At 35.9% G+C, this 22,044-nt stretch overlaps 1 protein-coding gene and 1 pseudogene across 7 annotated transcripts in view; one reads left to right on the top strand and one right to left on the bottom strand.

The window, feature by feature from the left end:
- TANK (TRAF family member associated NFKB activator) overlaps positions 1–22,044 on the bottom strand; it is a 96,056-nt gene that overhangs the window by 8,267 nt on the left and 65,745 nt on the right. For 6 of the 7 annotated variants that reach the window (XM_039253439.1, XM_039253438.1, XM_039253440.1 and 3 more), the window contains exons 5-6: positions 2,525–2,601; positions 1,969–2,084 (exon numbers count right to left, since the gene is read on the bottom strand). The exons of the other annotated variant lie outside the window; for it this stretch is intronic. In XM_039253439.1, the coding sequence (XP_039109370.1) occupies positions 1,969–2,084; positions 2,525–2,601 (193 nt within the window). The remainder of the gene's footprint in view (positions 1–1,968; positions 2,085–2,524; positions 2,602–22,044) is intronic. 7 annotated transcript variants of the gene reach the window in all.
- LOC120246118 lies at positions 13,182–13,470 on the top strand (annotated as a pseudogene).

Raw genomic sequence — 22,044 nt, 5'->3', positions numbered from 1 at the left:
GATCTGATGGTTGTTTGTAACTTGCAATCCTATATTCTACTCTCTTGATCTTCCCTGAAACAAGACTCTCCTTTATGGACCAAATAGCACTTTTTATGAAGCCCCATTTGCTTAAACACACATTTTATCTTAATCCCTTCTCAAGGCTACTGCCATAAGTGGGTGAGAAGAAGAAAGAAAAAGGAAATGTACAATTCTACTAACTCAGGAATTTTTCATGAATTATATATTTATCTAAAGGTAAAAGTCAAATATTAACACGGAATAACATGGGGATAATAATGCTAAATATGCTCTTTCCAGATCTATCATGCAAATTACATTTAAAATAGTTTCTTTAGATTCTTATTTAATGTAATGTTCACCCTTAAAAAGCCTGAACAGGCATCTTTTCCCAAAACATTTTTCTTTCTTTCCCTTTTTGATCTACTCCCAGAATAATATTTAATATTTTGGGTTCTGTCTGGGCCCAGCAAAACTTCACTGCAGTCTATGGCACAACAGATCCAAAACGTTTCAAGAATAATGTTGTACTTATTACTTGTGTCACATTTACTATAAAACATAAGAATAACGTTAGGAAGCAGTTTTAGTGGGGAAGAAAATGAAGCTAAACACTCAGTGTCCTAGTTGACAGATACATACTCAGATTTAGACCTTCACAATTTAAAAATGGTCAAAGTATTAAGCCACTGATAATGGGGTAGGCTCTCTGTGTAACGATGAATATGTCACCATTACAATGTTTTGATAAGATGCTGATGTTAAAAAAATCCTGTTTATGAGTTCTGTGTACTACATCTCTATAGCTAGTACATTTTAAATAATTCTTTTACTTCAGAAGTACTTAGTGTCTTTAGCCTACACAAAAGATCAATTTCTCATGAAAATGACAAAAACTAAGGTGAAAGAACTAGCATTCTTTCTGAGGTGCTAGAGGGGAAGAAGGGGAAGAAATAAATTATGTCTGTCTTCAAAGACTGTTTTGTTTCTCCACCATGTTGTGTACCTTTTCTGAAAATAAAACAGTAGTAGTATGCAAAAAATGAATTTACACTGTAAAAGGTTTTCTAAATAGCCTAGATATAAGAGCTGTAAGAGATGGAAAGTGATCTTTAATTAAAGGGGCATTAGCACTGCTGCAACATCTTTCAGACTGAAAACTGTAAATCATATCTCTTGGGATCCATATGCAGAATATCTCAAATCACAAGAGTAAAGGAGAATTTATCATATTAAATGATCAATTTGCCTTCCTTTTGTTTATGGAAGTTTTTGGTAGCCAGACTCAATCCCTGATATTTTGCTATTCATATGGAACGGCTGAAGCAAACACCAGTCTGGGGTTTTAGGAAAGGGAAGAGGCTTTAAAAAACACACTGCAACACATGTGTAAAACAGATGCTACTTTTAAGTTATATTTTATGCTAAATTTGTACTTTGTACCTCCAAAAGACTAGCCTCACGAAATATGAAACGTTTATTTCTTGAACCAAATTATAAAAGTCTATCCATAGTGTTCAATTAACTTTCAAGCAGAAGTTAAAAACAAACATGATGTTATAATTTTACTTAGCTTGTATGTGGTAGTGCAGCTTCAAGGTTGCTTACTAATACGTGAATTAATGTTTAATTAACCCCCCAAATAGCAACTGAAAACTTTGAGGGATATTTCTTATATTTATTTTGTACTCTTTGCAAGGTGGGACTTCTCATTAAGATGATTAGCAATTACATCACTCAGTTCACTCTACATAGTTCCACACACAATAAAGAGAGAAAAAAGCCAGTCATTAGATAATGTAATACAGTACAGAACTTAAACAGCACTTACCCATTATAAGTGGTAGGAGGTGCAAATTGCAGATCCTTAGCACTTAATGAGCATTTCGAAACATTTTCACAATCAAAAAGAAATACATTGAAATCAATCAGATTAATAGTACTGTGTGTTAAATCAAACCTTACCAGTTGCAGTGGCCGGTACATTAAGTTTGCTTAAGTGGTCTTTTTGTGCTTTTGCTAGCATGCATACTCTATGAAATTCTTCTTTTAGATCCTGGAAAGTCTTCTCTACATAAGCCCTAAAAATGAATATTTTAAAATAAAGGCTTTATCTTCAAATATTTTCTAGTGTCATTAAATTTACATAGCATCATTTTATATACCACAAAATAATTACTGAAAGGTTAAAGTTAAAAATTAATTTTAAAATCCTTGAAAATGTCCCAAAGAACTATTCTATTGTTTGCAGAGCCAGGCAAAAAGGCACAAAATAAGCAATAAGTTAATAGTTCTAATACATACATGTAGCAGAGACTAGCATATCTACTTATTCATGAATCACACTTTTGCTAGCTGTTTCATCCTCACGTTAGAAATTTCAATGTACAGAATTTTGTTCTCAGTAAACATCTATTTATAGAAGAAAATAATATGTTCCTTATTTTGATAAGATTTACATTAAGATCTGTCCATATAACATAATGTGGCCATAATACTTGGTCTATTGAAATATCAGTACCTTTCATGGAATAAAGGAATGCCAAGACTCCTTGGTGAAGTTTCTATTCTAGGAGAAGAAACCTCTTGTCTTCTTACCTTAAAAATACAAAATAATCACCACTTTAAATTGCTTCTAAACTCAAATGAGAATGGGTTAACAGAAAATACAATGGAAAACTCATCTTTCTCATTGAAACATAAATTTAGGTAGTTTACAGATACATATTTTTTTTCTTTAAATGAGAATCATCAGGGAAAAAGGAAAACTGGAGTAGAGAAATAGGATGGAGACAAGAAATATTTCGGGTAACTTCTGTAATTACTATTTCCAGTACTAACAATTCAAGAACTTTCCTCAAATTCAAGTACTTATTGAAAAATTGTTACTCTGATCACCAAGCACCTGATATAACCAGAAACTAAAAATACCAGACCAAAAAAAAAAAAATCTGTGTTGTGTGTGTGTTTACTTCTTTTCCATTATTGGTCTATAGGTTTAAATTAATGTCTTTGTATTTTGTTATAGATTCTTTGCTGAGGCATGTAGCTATATTTAGAGGAAGAAAGAAAACCAGGCTACAGCACCTTAGCATTTAACAAGCATGTTAAAGATAGTGCAATGATGTATTTAAGCTACATTCTGAGGCTAAGTTCTTGCCTTTCACTCCCACCCTGTGGCTTATTCTGGTATTACATTTATTCTGACATTTAAAAGTCAACATTAAAGAATATGTAATAAATCCACTGTATGGTTTAGATTTTGAAAAAATCTTTAATCATACCTAGAAAACTTTCTGTATTTTCTATACTCAAAAATTGGCAAATTCAAGATCTGAAGAAGTCTTAATATTATACAATCATAAGTTATAATTCTATCAAAACTGTATAAGATCTTATTTAAGTTCAATGAAACCAGTGGACATTTATATTTAGTGACTTTTTAAGATTTAAGGTCATTGTAGCCATTATTAAAATGGATGACTTTACTTCATTGTTTCTTGTCATCTAACTCCTTTTAATCTTGCTTTTTGAAAAGTTCCTGCTGTTTCTTAGGAGTTTCATTTGTTCTTTAAGAAAAAGACTTGATTCCAATTTGTTTTTAAAAATTAGTATCTTCTCCAATGTATATCAGTTTGTTGCTCTACTTTTCCAGCTCTTTCTAAATACCAGTGTTTGCTTAACATTTCTAAAATAGAGGATTCCTTTAATTAGTAAAATAAAATCTCGGTAACCCAAACAATTTGTGATTTTATATATTATGTTGTCAGACTGAAGTAACGAAAAGATCATTTGCTGCTGCACACTTTTTGTCTGGCAAACATTTAGGCCAGGTCTTCTTCTGGATTAAAAGTGTTTTACTAAGCTTACAAAGCAGTCACATCAGAAGACATTTTCATATTCACAGTTTGTTTTCAAAAGCAGTAGACAAGGTTTTTCTTTAGTGTTATGTGCCATTAAAACACCCAGTGGAATTTAGCGTGGACTAGGAAGAAAGGAAGAAAAACATTTTAAAAATAGCCAATCATTCAAGATACTACAAGTATGAAAACAAACTTTTAAAAGATACTATATTAAGGACTGCCTGGCTGGCTCAGTCAGTAGAGGATATAGACCTCCTGATCTTGGGGATCATGAGTTCAAGCCCCCTGTTGGGTGTAGAGTTTACTTAAAAAACTAAAATAAAATAAGGATATTATTTTAAATCCATATCAACAAAATCAGAGAAGTGGTAATATTAAGAGACTAGAAACATTTGGCAATTTAATGTTAAGCAAATCACAAAATATGTGATTAAATAAAATGATTAACCTTCTTTTAAAATTTATTACTAGAAATCTTCAATAAGAAACAAAATTATGTTATTAGGAACCAGAAAGAATTAAAAAGAAGCACAGCTGACCCCTGAACTATGGGGTTAGAATTCCCAACCCCCCATGTATAACTTTTGACTCCCCCAAAACTTGATTACTGATAGCCTACTACTGACCAGAAGCTTTACAATAACACAGCACGTATTTTGTAAGTTATATGTATTATGTACTATATTCTTACAATAAAGTAAGCTAGAGAAAAGAAAGTATTATTACAAGAATCATGAGGAAGAGAAAATACATTTACAATATTATACTGTATTTATGGGAAAAAAATCCACATATAAGTGGACCCACTCAGATCAAACTTGTGTTGTTCAATGATCAACTGTACTCTAATTTTAATCTAAAAATGAAGATACTTACAGAAAGTAGTAAAGACTATTCCAGTTCCAAAGTACTGATTTTGGAATCAGTACTTGGAATGATTGCTTCTGATGTTAAAAATAAACCTTAAAAATTAAGGGGGTTGGGGTGGAGATGAGGAGAAGAAGGTGAAGGAAAAGACGAAAAGAATGATAAACTTTTGTATGGTTTGGTAAATAACGTGTGTCAACCTACTTCTCTGTCATTTAGATTTGATAACTACTTTGGGTGAATTTATCTAGAAAAGACTCCTCAAGGGTAATGGTGGGGGGTAAAGGGAGTACTCTCTTATTAAGAAATTTCCAAGGTCTTTAGCTTCTTTGGGATTAGGAATACACAGCCCTGCTTACTTTATTTTTGTTACTATTATTGAAGAAAAATATTACAATTGTACTAAGCAATACACTGCATCTTCTATCATTCACACCAAATATATCTCTTGATATAGTTAAAATGAAGATTTTAGGTTTCAGGCATCCTAGTTCTGCAAACAACAAAATTGGCATGCAGTTCTCTGACACTGTGATTTATCTAGGGTTTATCTAGAATGGATGTAGCATGTCAATGCTATTTTCCATTGTAGCTATCTGACACAACTTTCTGAAAATAATCATTTATACTTCAAAGAATGTAGAATTAGTGTAGTCAATGGCAACTCCAACATTTTCCCCAGAAACTCAAGACTTGCTTTTCAGTGTTAAATTAATTTACTTAATAAAGACTATGCAGTTTGTTGAACATCCCAGAGAGTAAATAAACATTAAAGGAGGTAACTTATAGTTTTCTTTCTATTCTCAAATATTATCCAGGCGAACCCTGCACTGCAGGAAGCTGAAGTTACTGCAACTTCAAATAAGAAAGCAAGGGAACTTTGAACATTATATTTTAGGAGATTTTAAACGTTAAATCATTCAACAAATGAGTTTATTTTGAGGTACTAAAACTTAAAATACTTAACATTATAAACTGTTCCAAGTACTAGTTTGGAAATGCCGAACTTGTGGAATGAATACTGAAATAAGAGCTTTACACGTCGTACTTTTCATTTACACTTCCACTATGGCGCTGGATAAGTCATTCAACTAAATCATTAAGATAAACCCATTTGAAACAGTTGAAAGATGTTGTGAAATGATTCCTTAAATTGCCTCTTATGTGAATTGGGAGAATTTTGTTTTAGTGTAAATCAACTTAAGTTTTTCATAGATGGGTATCATATTAAAAATATATACTCCAGGGCCAGCTGAATATGCAATGATACTTAAGAAGGAAAAAGAAAATGTGGCTAATATTTTTGTTAGTCCAAAACCAGGTTTATTCTTAATGCAAAGGTAATGGAGAACATTTTTGTGTTGGTCCAGGCTCTGTTAGATAGCAACATCTTAAAGGAAGAAATGTATGCTTTCCCCAGTTCTTGTCTTTTAAAAATATTTACCACAGGGGCGCCTAGGTGGCTCAGTTGGTTAAGCATCCGACATCGGCTCAGGTCATGATCTCACGGTTTGTGGGTTCAAGCCCCGTGTCAGGCTCTGTGCTGACAGCTAGCTCAGAGCCTGGAGCCTGCTTCAGATTCTGTGTCTCCCTCTCTCTGACCCTCCCCTGCTCGTGCTGTCTCTCTCTCTCTCAGAAATAAATAAATAAACATTTTAAAAAATTAAGAAAAATAAAGATTTTTTAAAATAAAGATTTTGATCATTAAATATGAAAAATAGGGGTGCCTGGGTGGCTCAGTCAGTTAAGCATATGACTCTTGATTTCAGCTCAAGTCATGATCTCACAGATCGTGCCCCGTGTCAGGCTCTGTGCTGACAGCGAGCTCAGAACCTGGAGCCTGTTTCAGATTCTGTCTGTCTGTCTCTCTCTCTCTGACCCTCCCCTGCTCACGCTGTCTCTCTCTTTCTCTCAGAAATAAATGAAACACTAAAAAAAAATTAAAAAAAAATATTTACCACAAAAGTGAAAGTATCTTATTCCTTTTAAAACCAATTTGAAAAATAAAATGACTCCCACAATAACCAAAATATGAATTTAACCTGTCTGCAAATGGATGAATGCATAAAGAAAATGTGGTATATATATTTCTGTACACCTATCTATCTATCTACCTATCTACCTACCTACCTACACACACAGTGGAATATTGTACAGTTGAGTCTTGAACCACATCGGTTTGAACAGTGCAGGCCCACTTCTATGTAGATTTTTTTAAACAAATACAGGACAGTACTGTAAATGTATTTTCCTTATGATTTTCTTAATCTTTTCTCTATATTACTTTATTATAAGAGTATATAATACATATAAAATACAAAATATGTGTTAGTCAACTGATAACAGTAAGGTTTCTGGTCAACAGTAGGCTATTTGTAGTTATGGCTTGGGGGAGCCAAAAGTTAGATGTGGATTTTCAACTATGAGGGGAGTCAATGTCCCTAACTATGTATCTATATCTATATCTGTATCTATATCTATATACACACACATACATAATAAATAGATCAATCTTAAAAAAAGGAGGAAATCAGGTCATTTGAGACAACATGGATGAATCTGGAGGACATCACACTACATGATCTAATAAGGCAGGCACAGAAAGACAAATTTGCATGACTTCACTTATATGTGGAATCTAAATAAGTCAAACTCATTGAAGTAGGGAGTAGAATGGTGGTTGCCAGGGTTTGGCGAGTAGAGGAAATGGGGGGGGAGATGGGGGTAAAAGAGTACAAAGTTTCAGTTATGCAGGATAAGGTCTGAAGATCTAATGTATAGCATGGTGATTAATACTATTACATTGTATACTTGAAACTTGCTAATAAAGTAAATCTTATATGTATTCATCACAGTGAAAAAAAGATAACTATGTAAAGTAATGGATATGTTAATTGGCTTGACTATGGTAATCATTTCCTAATGTATACATGTATCAAAGCATCATATATACTAAAAACACATACAATTAAAACAATTTTTTTAATGTTTGTTTATTTTTGAGAGAGACAGAGAGAGAGAGACAGAGACAGAATGTAAGAGAGGGAGGGGCAGAGAGAGAGGTAGACACAGAAGGCTCTAAGCTTCAAGCTGTCAGCACAGAGCCTGACATGGGCTTGAACCCATGAACTGTGAGATCATGACCTGAAGTGAAGTTGGACACTTAACTGACGGAGCCACTCAGGCACCCCTATGCAATTTTTATTTGTCAATTATACTTCCATACAGCTGGGGGAAATGCAACAAAATTTAGACTCAAAATCAGTTTTTTCTTAAAAATTTTAAGTAAGTGAAGTCAGGAGAATTAAACTGTGTTACAAAACTTTTAAAGATAGTACTAAATTCATGAATACAATGTATACTCTCTCATATGGAATTTAAACTTTAAAGGGCTAATATTGAATAAAGGTGGTAAGTTTGTAATGATACATATTTGAACTACAGCAATAACTATCATTCTATTCCAGTGTTCATATCAAAGAGCCCTCTAAAATTTAGTTAAGATGCAAAAGGAGTATTTATTTTTAGGTGGCTCAGGCAACTGTGTGTAGCCAATATTAGATTTTGTTTTTGGATGAGGCTTAGTAGAATTATGCTTTTATTTTATTTTATTAACTAAAAAGTATATTTATACACACACACACACACACACACACATAGATGTTATGGTGAAGTCAAGCACTGAATATGGTCTAAATAGGGAGAAAGTGAGAGTAGGGCTAAGACAAAAGAGATTAAGGTGGAAGCAGGAACAAAATATTACAAAAAAGGGATCTGGTGAGAATATAAAAGCATAGCTAAAGAAAAGTTTGAGGACAAAGGGTAAACAAAAATTACAAGAAAAACGTATTCATGAGAATTTATGGCCGTGTGAAATCTATGGCTCTCTCACCCTCATTAATATTACTGAGAATCTAGCAAAGCAAGAGGAACACAGATCCTCTGAGTCTTGTCTGCTCAGCATGCAGGGGATGCCAGGCAAACCCAATGCCAGTGCAGGAACAATTTCAAGGCAAAATGGGATCCATTCCATAGGAAAGCAGCAAGAAAATAAACAATATAAACATGAAGTTAAATACTTCAATACTTCCAAGATCTTTACAGGATTCTGGCTTAATGTAAATCCCCCCAAGTCACTATCAATGCTACAATATTCTTTAAAAAAAAGTTCAAATCCTTTACCAGTAGTAACACAATGACTATAATTTCAATTCCATTAAGTTAATTTGAAGCAGAGTGAGACTAATACTTTCCTATCATCTGCCTTTGGAGTCTTCACTGTGTTTTAGGCTCCTTTTGCACACATCTTTCTGAGGGCTTGATCCCACACACCGTGAGATCACGACCTGAGCTGAAATCCAGAGTCAGATGCTTAACCAACCAAGTCACCCAGGCACCCCTGAATTTATTTTCTTAATAGACAGAAATATCGAATTATGGGGATGCCTTTCTACGAAAAATAGAAAATGAATACCTTAAATGACCAATCTAAAAAAGTAAGGTTTCCTATTCTTCCCTTCACCCTTTCTCCAAACACTACATTCAAAATGAACTGATTTGTGAAAACCCTCTTCATTAACCACAAATTTAATGTTATAGCATTATCACGGCGAACAGAAAATATGTTTGTGAAAATAGCTATTAGTTAAGCAATTTGTATACATTAATTACTTAACTTAATCCACATCATCTTATGATTTAGGTACTTTGATTTTAAAGTTTGCTGTAGTAAATAAGGCTTTGGAGAGGTAAACGATTTGGCTATAGTCTGGTATGTGGGGTAGCTGCAATCAGAACCCTTATCAGTGTAGGATCTTAACTTCCCCAGTGGAGAGAGGGCATGGCTGCCTGAGAAGCTTGGTGGGGGTTCTCTAGCATGGTGAGGTAGATACAGAATAGTGATGTTCATACACTGGACCAATTCAAACTAATTTTAGGCTTCTAAAACCTGTCACACAACAAATACATTTTTCACTGAGTGGTGATAAGCCAACTTTTGATATTTAAATTTTGCCTGGGGAAAAAACCCTTTGATATAGCCTTATTATTATTATTATTGTGTTCAAGAATGTCCAAGTAGAAATTTACATTTAAAAATAACCTAGATAGATTTATTCAAGTTCTGCCAAACCAGTTCACTTGCTGACAGGAGTAATCTGGCAAGTTTTTCTTAACCAAAACTTCATAGTTCAAGTACTTCTCTAACTTATTATTAGAAGTTAGCCATTTGACAAAGCATGACAGTGAGGTATCTTATTGTTACTTCTATCCTCTCAAAGCCTTAACTCTCCTCCTGCCTTCCCATCTCCCAGGAGAGGACTGGGCATGGTTATAGTAGCTGATTTAAAACTCTTGTCTCCTAATTTTGCCATCTAGGTCTACTCAGGGTTGGTGTGTTCCCTTGAAACTGGGTCACATGTTACTGACTCTCCACGGATTGAATAATTTTCGACTGTACCCTGAACACTGAGTATGCTATGGAGACATCATGCTACATGGAGCCAAGAGTGGTGATGTTTTTGTTTTTGCAGGTCCCTGGCTAGGCTTAGACTACAAACTGTCACTTGTTTCAAGAAGGGTAGTTTAGATTTCAGGCCAGTCCTTTAAGCCTTAGCTGCAAACTGTTGCCCAGCACACTCATGGGCTCTGGGGACAGCCAGAGACTTGAGCTGAGTCTAAACACGGAACTTAGGATTCTCCTTTCTTCTCTAGCTCTCTCCTCTCTGGGGCCTCTTCCTTCTCCTTGGTGGCGATGCTTCTTCTGAACTCATTCTCTTTCCTGATTCTTCTAGCCAGAAGGATGGTGGGCTTTCCATTGGAATTTCAGCCACTGCAACTATGGCCATTCTCAGGACAAAACTACAGAAAACTGGGAATTTACTCTGAGCTGATTACTTTCTCTACATTTTGACTCCTCTCTAAAATAGGCAAAGTTCAGTGTCCATTTCCTCAGGGAGTTGTTCTTGTATATGTTGCCAGAGTTAATACTGTTATTTGTAGAGGACCTACTAGGTACTCATTCTTCTATAACAGAAGCTCCAAGTCACAAATTCAGGGTTTTTTTTATTGTTGTTATTTTTCTTTTAATCCCTTCATTCTTCTGAGATTTACCATGGCTTTCCAGAGATGTCTTAATCACTAATCCAATGGCTTCTCCTAAAGCTCTCATTTTGTTAATTGCTCATTTGACAGTATTTCACACTACTTTGACCATATCCTCCTCCTTGAAACATTTTTTGGCTACCAGTATAGCATGCTATTTAGGTTTTCTTCGTAAGGTTTGACAATTTCATTGGCCTCTCTTCCTAGGCCATAAATGTGGATACTAAGGTTCAGACACGGGTACACAGTTCTTTTCTCATTATATACTTACCATTCATTCTCATGTCTGTATTTTCTACAGTCCGTATTTTCAGGCCTACCCTCTTTCTTGATAACCACTCTCATCTCTTTGATCCAATAGGTTTTCATTTGTTCTGTTGTCTACTGTAGACCAAGTTTTAAAACATAACCTAATTATCTTTTCCTCAAATATGGTTCCTATTTCTAATCTTCATTTTCCTGTTTTTTTCCTCCCAAATATAAGGCTACTCTCCTTAGCATCAAAAATCTTAGGGCAAGGTAACACCTTAAGGAAAGTGAGGTTAGGCTTTCCTGAAATAGTAAAATCCACAAAAAAAAACTATAGGTCTGACAAAGGGCAATAAAATGCCAAGGTCTATTATCTTCTTCATGTCGAAAAAGAATAGACATTTATCAAAAAGTAGGAGAGGCAGAGTTTGAGATTCAGCTTTAGAAAAAAGTTACCACTTTGTCCTCAGGACAAGAGGAGAAGCAAGAGCAAGGGATAGGAATGGGGACTCTAAGGCTGCAGCACAGAAAAAAAGGAGGAGAGAACGTTTAAACAGCTGCAGAAAGAAGGAAAGCAAGAATTATTGTGACTATTAGGACACCCAGGAGTTAATTTCCCATGACACTTCTGTGGATATGGACAAGTCAGTGAGCAACATTATCTGGGTGCAATGTAGAGGGAAGCATACTGTTCTTAATTGTAAATAGTAAAGAGTAGTTAGGGATAGGGGAACTGAGTCAACCCATCCGAGATGGCTGATACGGAATTACTTAGATGAAAACTGAGATGGAATACAAAAATCATACCACTGCTGATAAACAAAATGGGAGACATAAAACAAAAGACATCCATCTTGGATAGAAAAAAATCTTTCAGGGAAAAAGTCAGATTTGTATGTATGTATGTATATATGTATGTATTTTTAGTTTCTTTTTCTTTTTTTTTTTTTTTTTACAAATAGTTTATTGTCAAGTTGGTTTCCATATAACACCCAGAGCTCATCCCCACAAGTGCCCTCCTCTGTGCCCTTCACCCCCCTCCCCCCCACATCCATCAGTCCTCAGTTTGTTCTCGGCATTCAGAGTCTCTCATGGTTTGCCTCTCTCCCTTTCCCCCACTATTTCTTTATTTTTAATGTTTTTTTAAATTTATTTCTGAGAGAGAGAGAGAGAGAGAGATAATGAGCAGGAGAGGGTCAGAGAGGGAGATACAGAATCTGAAACAGGCTCCAGGCTCTGAGCTATCTGTCAGCATAGAGCTGGGTGCAGGGCTCGAACCCATGAACCGTGAGATCATGACCAGAGCCGAAGTCAGACACTTAACTGACTGAGTCACCCAGGCACCCCAAAAAGTCAGGTTTTATAACATAGCAAGTAAGCAGCAGAATTCAGAGAGTGTAACATATTAGGTGCAAATGAGAAATTGGGTGAGCCTTCCCTGCCTCTCCTCCACCAAATTCTAGAAATATCCTAAAGGGGACTACAAATCCAGTAAGAGGTTGTTAAAATACAATATTGGGGAAAATGCTAGCTAGAGATTCTGCAGTTAAATGAAGCTAAGTGGTTTTCTTTTTTTTTTTTTTTTAATTTTTTTTTTTAGTGTTTTATTTATTTCTAGAGGAGAGAGAGAGAGAGACAGCGTGAGCAGGGGAGGGTCAGAGAGAGAGGGAGTCACAGACTGAAACAGGCTCCAGGCTCTGAGCTGGCAGTCAGCACAGAGCCCGACGCGGGGCTCGAACCCACGAACAGCGAGATCATGACCTAAGCGAAAGTCGGACGCTTAACCAACTAAGCCACCCAGGCGCCCCGCTAAGTGGTTTTCTTACTGCTGATTTCAGATCCTATAATACATTCTTATGTCTTTAAAATGTATCAGAAAGGGCACTCAGTATGCAGCATTTATAGGTCTGGGGTTCTGAGGGACACTTCAGGAAATGTATTGGGTACCACACTATCTTTTAACAGATTAGAGTCAAAATTCAGCTTGTTCTAGACTTAATATAGTAGGTATAGATAAGTAACTGGGAGCAATTTACAGGTATTATGATTTAATGTATAAAGATGTGCTCTCTGGGCTCAGACCTAGTTTGCGGTGACATGGCTAAACACACCAAGAAGGTCGGAATCACCAGTAAATAGGGAACCCATTATGGTGCCTCCCTTGGAAAAATGGTGAAGAAGACTGAAACAAGCTAGCATGCCAAATCCATGTGCTCCTTCTGTGGCAAAATCAAGAAAAAGATGAGCTGTGGGGATCTGGCACTGTGGTTCCTGCATGAAAACTGTAGCTAGTGGTGTCTGGACCAACACCACTTCTGCCATTACAAGCAAGTCTGCCATCAGAAAACTAAAGGAGTTGAAAGATCAGCAGAAGCTCCACCATTAGAAAACTTGTTAGCCTATAATAAATGGGTAATTTATGTAACAACAACAACAAAATAAAGTATGAAGGTATAAAACAATTATCTAATAAATGTGATAATGTGAAAATGACTGATAAACAAGCAATGTGGCTTCCATAGAGAAATAAGGGTTCCTGAAGGGAGGTTAAGAGTATTCTTTAGAGCATGACATTTTTTCAATAGAAGTAAAAGTAAGTAACTTACTGAGAAAAAGGCAATTGTTTTTTCTAACAGAAAATTGTAATCTGATAAAAACAGTGGTTCTCAAAATAAGGCCTAGGATCCCTGGGAGTCCTGAGATTCTTTCAAGGGATCTATTTTTGGAAAAGAAGTCTGTCTGGGCCTTGAGTGTCCTTGCATTTTTGCTGTGTGTGCCAAGAATACAAGGCTCGGATTTTTCTTTACCTGGAATATTTCTGAGGACTGTGTTTGCAGAGGGCAAACATGAAAGATAATGTCTCTCTTGGATAATGAGCATGCTGCTTACTGCTTACTATAAAACGACAGATCTCGGGGCACCCGGGTGACTCAGCTGGTTAAGTGTCTGACTTCGGCTCAGGTCATGATCTCACGGTTTGTGAGGTCAAGCCCCGCATTGGCCTCTGTGCTGACAGCTCAGAGCCTGGAGCCTGCTGTGGATTCTGTCTCCTTTTGTCTCCGTCCCTCCCCAACTTGCGCTCTGTCTCTCAAAAATATATAAATGTAAAAAAAAATTGTTTTTAAATGATAGATCTCCCGAGCTCAGCGTTCCTCACTTTTAATGCAACCCGCTGCATATGTAGGCATCCATCTGAGTCTTACCATGTTACTCTTCCCCTTCTCCCACAGGGACCAGTGCAAATAATAATGTTCTTGCTGATTATGTGCTGTGTATAATAAAGATTTTTTTCTCTGATTCAAGAGCCTTCTGTCGTCTTACAGCATCTCTGAAACAGTAACTGGCTAACCTACTAGCTTGTGAGTAGGGTAAAATCAAATCCCTGCCCCTGACATCCATGGTGTCAGCTATTACCACCATACTATTAGAAGTTATTTGTTGTTTTCTTTTCTCTGTTGGTATTTATGTTGATGATGCAAAAGCAATGGTGAATAAAACTGCTAGTGCCTGAATGTATCAAAGCCATGATACAAACCTGAGTTACTGTACACTTTAATGTCACATACTCAGTACAAAAAGATCCCCAGGCATCCTGAGATGTCTCCTCGATGAGACAGTAAAAATTACTAATTTTATTAAATTTTGATCACAAGTTTATAGCTTTTAAATACAGTGTGAGACAAAATAGGAAACACACATAGAGGAATTCTACTTCACACCACAACTACAAGGGTTGTCTTGGGGAAAAGCACTGGTTCAGCTGTTTGAGTTGCAAGCTGATCTAGTCACTTTCTTCATGGAACACCATTTTCACTTGAAAGAATGACTGACATGCAAGCTATGGTTATTCAGACATTCTCAAAAGCAAATGAAGTTAGCCTCTCACTTTACAGAAAACTGACAAGATTTGTTGTCCATGAAAATACTTAAGAAAGTGAAAATTAAAATCTTGGGAAGTGTGTAGGCTTGACAATTGCCCAATACTTTACGATGACATCAGTGATGATGTTAAACGTGATTTTTAAATATCGTAAGTCAATATTTGCAAGCTCTGCATAGCACAGTAAACGAATATTTTTCAAATGACCGATTCCTGATGCTCTAAAATCATATAGGTAACAGACAGATCTAAAGTACAAGAGAGACCACTAGCTTTTCATGCAGTAGAAAAGTTCACTGGTTTCAGTTCTTATATTGCAATTGATACTTAAGAAACTACTACTTATTGGGGTACCTGGGTGGCTCAGCCGGTAGAGTGTCCAACTTTGGGTTAGGTCATGATCTCACAGTTCATGGTTCCAGCCCCACATCGGGCTCTGTGCTGACAGCTGAGAGCCTGGAGCCTGTTTCAGATTCTGTGTCTCCCTCTCTCTCTCTGCCCCTCCCCTACTCATGCTCTGTCTCTGTCTTTCAAAAATAATAAACATTAAAAATTAAAAAAAAGAAACTACTACTTATTGAATTTTGGTATAGTATCAAAGGAGAACAGCTACCATTTCTAAAAAGGTTTTAAAAATATTCTTCCCTTCCCAACTACATATCTATATGAAACTAGATTGTCTTGAGATAATTCAACCAAAACACCAAAACAATCAAAAAACACACCAGATCACACCAGATCAAATGCAAGAAAGCATTTTATAATGTTGAAAAACAAATGTCTTCAAAACATTTTGAAATTAGGATGACAGATTATAATATGAGAGAAACTAGATTGTTTTAGGGGCATAGTCTTAACCTAATGAGGCCAAGAGAATGGACTCTCATGCTTGGGTCAAGAGAAATCAGGGCTGAACAGAATATACTAACTCTATTTTGTGAAAGAAAAATGGGAAATGTGAGGAAGGGTTTAATAGGGGGAAATAAGGGGAGAAAAACCACACCAGAAATAATCAAATCTGCTCAGAAGCCAGGGAAGAGAATTTAAGAAGTGATATGCCACTTCTCATTTTCTTCTCCCCTTATAAATTATTTTCAGTATTCTAAAAACAGAAACTCTAAAATGATGTATTGATTTAAAACACAGAGACCCAAATCAGGAAAGGGTTAGGATGGATTAATATTTCAGATTTGTAAACAATCAAAACTGCAACAGAAGTTTCAATGTAAACATTGAATGTTTTGGATATCAATATGTATTTTTTTGTTTCTTAAAATCTGTGATATATTTATTATAACACTTTGGGAAAAAACTCTGAACTTTAATGATTGAGCTGACTGAAGATGATTTTTCTTCCTTCTAGTTATTATTCTACCAAAGAATCTATAAACAAAAACCAGTCTCCAAAGAGGAGTAATACAGGGGTTCTTGGGTGGCTCACTCGGTTAAACATCTGACTTTGGCTCAGGTCATGATCTCACGGTTCTTGGGTTTGAGCGCCACATGGGGCTCTGTGCTGACAGCTAGCTCAGAGCCTAGAGCCTGTTTCAGATTCTGTATCTCCCTCTCTCTCTGACCCTCCCTTGCTCACGCTGTCTCTCTCTCAGAAATAAATAAAACATTAAAAAAAATTCAAAGAGGAGTAATACGGAAGTGTTATACTTTGAAAGAAGTATATTCAATCCAGTCTCTAGAAACAAAATTAGGGAGAATAGGACATTTGCTCTGAGAAGACAGGGTGCTCACACACATTTCTCCAAGCCTATGTTAGCCTCAGCCTAGGTTGGCATGTGCCATTGTATAGAAGGTATAATCACTATTTTAATCTAATAAAAGGTGGTAAAAAGAGAAGTTTGAGCATTAAAATACAACCGCTTTTTCTAACAAAGTTGAGTAGTGAACATAAGTGAATTTATTTCAAGTTCCTCTCTTCGAAAAGGTAGTGTTTAGACGATGTAAACCAAACTTGACTTTTGCCGCAGAAATCACTTGATGGTTACATATCTTGACTAATGGTCTAATTTCTAACTTTCATTCAAATGATGAAAAAAATATTTATCATATACCTATATATGACAGCCTATTTTTCCCCCCAGTAAATATGTATATTTTAAATCAGTTTGGTACATGATACAGATTGGTATTGCAGTTTTTAATGGACTAAAATAAAAATTTCTAAATATAGCAGTGTCTGCCTATGTAACAGATATATGCAAGGTAAAATAAGGTATTTGAATAGGACTATATCCATATGAACAAATAAGAGAAGAAAAAGCTGAAAAGGTTTCTATATACCTTCTGGATTAAAAAACACAAATTATTAATGGCTAAAGATAGTAAACTACTAATGGAAGGGGGAAAAGGCTTTGAGTTCTATTGTAAGAGCTCTTCTTGCAAAACTTAAGTGGTTTCATATTACGGTTTTGTTGTTAGAGCAGTATTCAAAATTACAGATGAGAGGCTTTATCAGCTACACTTTCACAAAAATTGCTATATGTATTGACAGTAACATGTAGCAAGTTATTCATAATATGATAGGCTATTATAAAGCTTTTATAATGCATATAAAACCAGGCACTTGGACACTATATGGCAACTTGACAAACAAATAAACATAGTTGAAAAGACCTGCAATAGAAAAAAGAAAAACCTGGGGCACCTGGATGGCTCAGTTGATTAAGAGTCCAACTCTTGATCTCAGCTCAGGTTATGATCTCAATGGTTGTATGAGATCAAGCCTTGCATCTCTGCACTGACAGCAGGGAAGCCTGCTTGGGATTCTCTCCCTCTCTTTTGCCCCTCCCCTGCACTTGCATGTGCTTGTGTGAACACATTCTCTCTCTCTCTCAAAATAACTAAACATTAAAAAAAAAGTGAGAAACTATAGGGGGCCTAAACTCAGATAAAACTCCCTAAGTGGGAGCTGCATCTGAAATCCATAGTATATGACAAATGAACACTGCACGGATGGGGATATCATCCAAGACCTAGACTTGTGAGGCCAGTATTCTATAAGCTACAGAAGTTCAGAAAACAGAGCAGCATTAAAGTTCATGCACTGTCTGCTGAACTGTCATACATAACAACTGGAGGAACACACCACTGCCTCTCACTGAAGGACCGTCTACAGAATAAGGTAACAAAATGGTAGGGAGCATTCTGTCCTCTGAAGCCATGATTAGGTCATTTTAAAAAGGTTATAGTAGGGGCACCTGGGTAGCTCAGTTGGATAAGCGTCTTGACTCCTGATTTCGGCTCAGGCCATGATCTCACAGTTTGTGAATTTGAGCCCAGTGTTGGGCTCTGAGCTGACAGTGCAGAACCTGCTTGGGATTCTCTTTCCCTCTCTCTGTCCCTCCCCTGCTTGCGTGTGCTCTCACTCTATGAAAATAAACTTAAAAAGTTATAGTAAATGAAATTCATCTTTCAAAATAGTCAGTTTTAGCTTTCAGTTATGTATGTATGTATATAATCCTGCAACCAGTGTGGGCTGTGAACTCATGACCCTAAGATCAAGAGTTACACACTTTACTAAGTCAGCCAGGTGCGCCAGCTTCAGTTTACATAATGTTCTCCAAAGTGGCCTGGAATAATTTTGGCTCTGTACAGATTATTCTTTTCCCATTAAAATCTTGCAGAAAATTAGGTTTTCCTATCTGTGTACACATTACCAAAACACAGGCATATAAGATGTTTTCTTTTCTCTACTTGAACTAAATGCTGATCCCTTGCTCAAGCCTACCTTTAGCTCACTGGGAATTTATTTTTAAATTAAGGTCCTATATGTTTTATCTGTACCATAAAATTATAATTAGCATTTCATTTTATCATATAATTAAGACTTCACATTGACTTACAATGTTTGCTAATTGCTTTGGGGCTCCAAATCTTTGTTTCTCCAATCAGACTAAAGGAGATGGATGGCTCCTTAAAGGAGATGGATCTTGTCTTATTCCTTTTTTTTTTTGTTCTCCTGTCAATGACTAGCAAAACAGAAGGAGTTCAACAAATACTTCTTGTCTAAGTGATTGACAAGTGAATTTTTAGACATCAGCTTTCTTCAGACATGTCAGCCTCTATATTTACTAGAATTACCAGGTACAGCACATCTTATTTCCTTAACATTAGCACTGATGGCAGCTCCACAGCTACAGCACTGTTTTAGTCTTCAAAACCCACAAAATCTTTGCTGCTCCTCAAAGCTACCGTCTATCTACTGATCTACTCACAATGATGGCGAAAATTAGGGAAGGGCCAACTGTCTAACTGGCATCTTTCAGTAACAACTGCATTCTTTGTATTTTTACACTTTTGCTTAAAGCATGTAATGCAGATGAAAAAAGACATATATAAAGAACAAGTTAGAAATATATACATAAAATCAGAAACAAAGCATAAAATCAGCTCTTTGAACGCATGATTTTCTATTTTAAAAAATAGAAGTTCAAATAAACTCGTATTACACTTTGTATCCTGGATCCTAGAATCTGAAGTGACTTCAGTAATGTCGATTTGGGTTATTAAATCAAGACTTTATGCCAGAGGGCATCGACAGTATTTCTTTGTTCTTCTAGTGGCTGGCACTGTCAGGTGCATAGCAGTTCAGTCACTGAATGAGTGAAGAAAATTTACCAGTATCACCAAATCACTTCCTATATATTTTCTTGCATCCAAACACTCTATCTAGACTTCTGTATAACTTCCACAAAAATACTGTAGGATAGAAGGATCAGGGCAAACAATTTTTGTTAAATCCTGGACACCTAGGATAGTATTTAGTTTGGCAGCTGAAGTGCCTCTCAAAAGCAGTTATTATAAAAATCTCTTATTTCCAAGATCTTAAAAATGACAGTATATTACAATCCTGGTTTTTAAAAAAGGGAGTTAAACAATGCCAATTTATATCTACATTAAGAAACACAATTTGTTATTTAAATAACTGCTCTCATGACATATGTTACTGTGTCTGACAATGGTGTTCTATAAACAAGAGATAGTAGTTTTGTCAAGAATAAGTGTATGTATTTTTGTGTTATTTGATTTTCTACATATAAATATTTTCGATTTTCAAAACTGGTTATAAAAAAAGAAACAGCAGGAAATAGTTTCTTGGTTCTATAAAATAACTGCTCAACTATTCTCTGGAAAGTTTACATTCATGTTAGAATTTTTGAAATTGTTAAGATGAGAAGCTATGATATTTCTTTCTTCTGAGATTAACGGTGGTAGGATTCAGGAAGTTGAATTTACTGTTAAATTCTGTCAAGGCCCTCTATTTTTCATTAGTATTTATCATATAAATCAAATATTACACCTCATACCCCTGATCTATGGTACCCTCTCTGTATGTCACAATCTACAATCCTGTGATATATGTACAGGGGCACCTAGGTGGCTCAGTCAGTTAAGCATCCAACTTCAGCTCAGGTTATGATCTCATGGTTTGTGAGTTTGAACCGGCTTCTGATTCTGTATTTCCCTCTCCCTCTGCCCCTCACCTGCTCACACTCTATCTCTCTCAAAAATAAACATTAAAAAAATAAAATACATGTACAAAATCTCCGGTACTCTTCCTTTTAAGAAGAGGAGCGTATTTCCTTGCCTCTGAAGCACTTTGTGACTTATTTCTAATGAGCAGAATAAAGTGGAAGTAAAGGTATGTGACTTTTAGGAACTAGATCATATAAAGCACTGTGGTTTCCTTGTTGCTCTCTTCTCTTGGACCTCTTACCTTCTTACTCTGAGGAAGTCTCTGGCCAAGTTGTGAGGAAAGGCCATGGAGAGGTCTCCTGCTAACAGTTATGTGAGTGAGCCATCTTAGTGGATCCTCCAACCATGCCAAGCCTTCAGATGACTGAGGCCCTTGCCATACCCTGACTTCAATCATATGAGATCTTGAACCAGAACCACTTAGGTAAGACACTTCCAAATTTCTGACCCACAGAAACTGAAATAATAAATATTTGTTGTTTTAAGTTGTTAAGTTTGTGTATAAAATTTGGGGTACTTTGTTTGTTGTATGATAGATAATGCAATGACCCCTTTGCCAAAATCGTTATCTCCTCAAGAAAGACTGTGCAAACTATAGTGGTATATAAGAAGTAAAGCTCAGGTTTTCCACTAAACTGAGTACATTTTCTTTAATGCCTCTAAACTAAAGCAGAGTACTAAGGGTCATCCAATTATACAAGCTCTGCCGTCTTGACTTCTTCATGTCCTTTTAGAAGTCAAAGAACTCTTGCATGTTCTTTGTGGAGGAGTATCACAAACAGGCTGAACTACAAATTTCGTGTTTCTCAAATAAAATTTTCTAAAAGGGCTTCTTTCCCCTCAAATACCCTTTTCCTCCACTCTTTGTCTCATTTTCCAAGGCAGCTTTAGTTATCATTTGCCATAATGCCATAATGCCATCCTAACCAAATCCTGAACAAAAATAAATAGTCAAAAGAAAACAAATCCTCACACAACTCACCAAACCAAAGGAGGAAAGGGCTGTGGATGGTCAGTAGTAGCTTTCTTGTGTTATTGGTTCAAAGCATTTCTATTAACTTATTCATTACAAAGTCTAGGCCAACTGATTGGGAATGTGATTTCTAGAAATTGTTTAGAGTTTAAAAAGACTAATAATATAAAAGTATATTGGACATAGAAAAAAATGAACTGGGGACACCTGGGCAGCTTAGTCGGTTAAGTGTCCAACTTCGGCTCAGGTCATAATCGAGCCCTGTGTCGGGCTCTATGCTGACAGCTCAGAGCCTGGAGCCTGCTTTGGATTGTGTCTCCTTCTCTCTCTGCTCCTCTCCCGCTCATGCTCTGTCTCACTCTGTCTCTCAAAAATAAATGTAAAACAACAAAAATTTTAAAATAAACTGTACCATTATCTTAGCCATTTGTACATACTGCCTTCCAGTTTCTACACATCCATGCATACTTTTACAAAACTGCAACTGAAATCAATATAAAATTTTTCAATTTTGAAAAACCCTGATATATCCAAAATCGAAGTTCTTTAGGAAAGGATTTCACTTGTATTAACTAAAACTGAATTTAATTATAGCTCAATATGTACAGATCAATATA

The sequence above is a fragment of the Hyaena hyaena genome, unplaced genomic scaffold, assembly GCF_003009895.1.
Source record: "Hyaena hyaena isolate Hyena2069 unplaced genomic scaffold, ASM300989v1 scaffold_450, whole genome shotgun sequence".
NCBI lineage: Eukaryota > Metazoa > Chordata > Mammalia > Carnivora > Hyaenidae > Hyaena > Hyaena hyaena.
The sequence above is the reverse complement of the archived record's forward strand: the minus strand, read 5'-3'. Positions and strand labels throughout refer to the sequence as shown.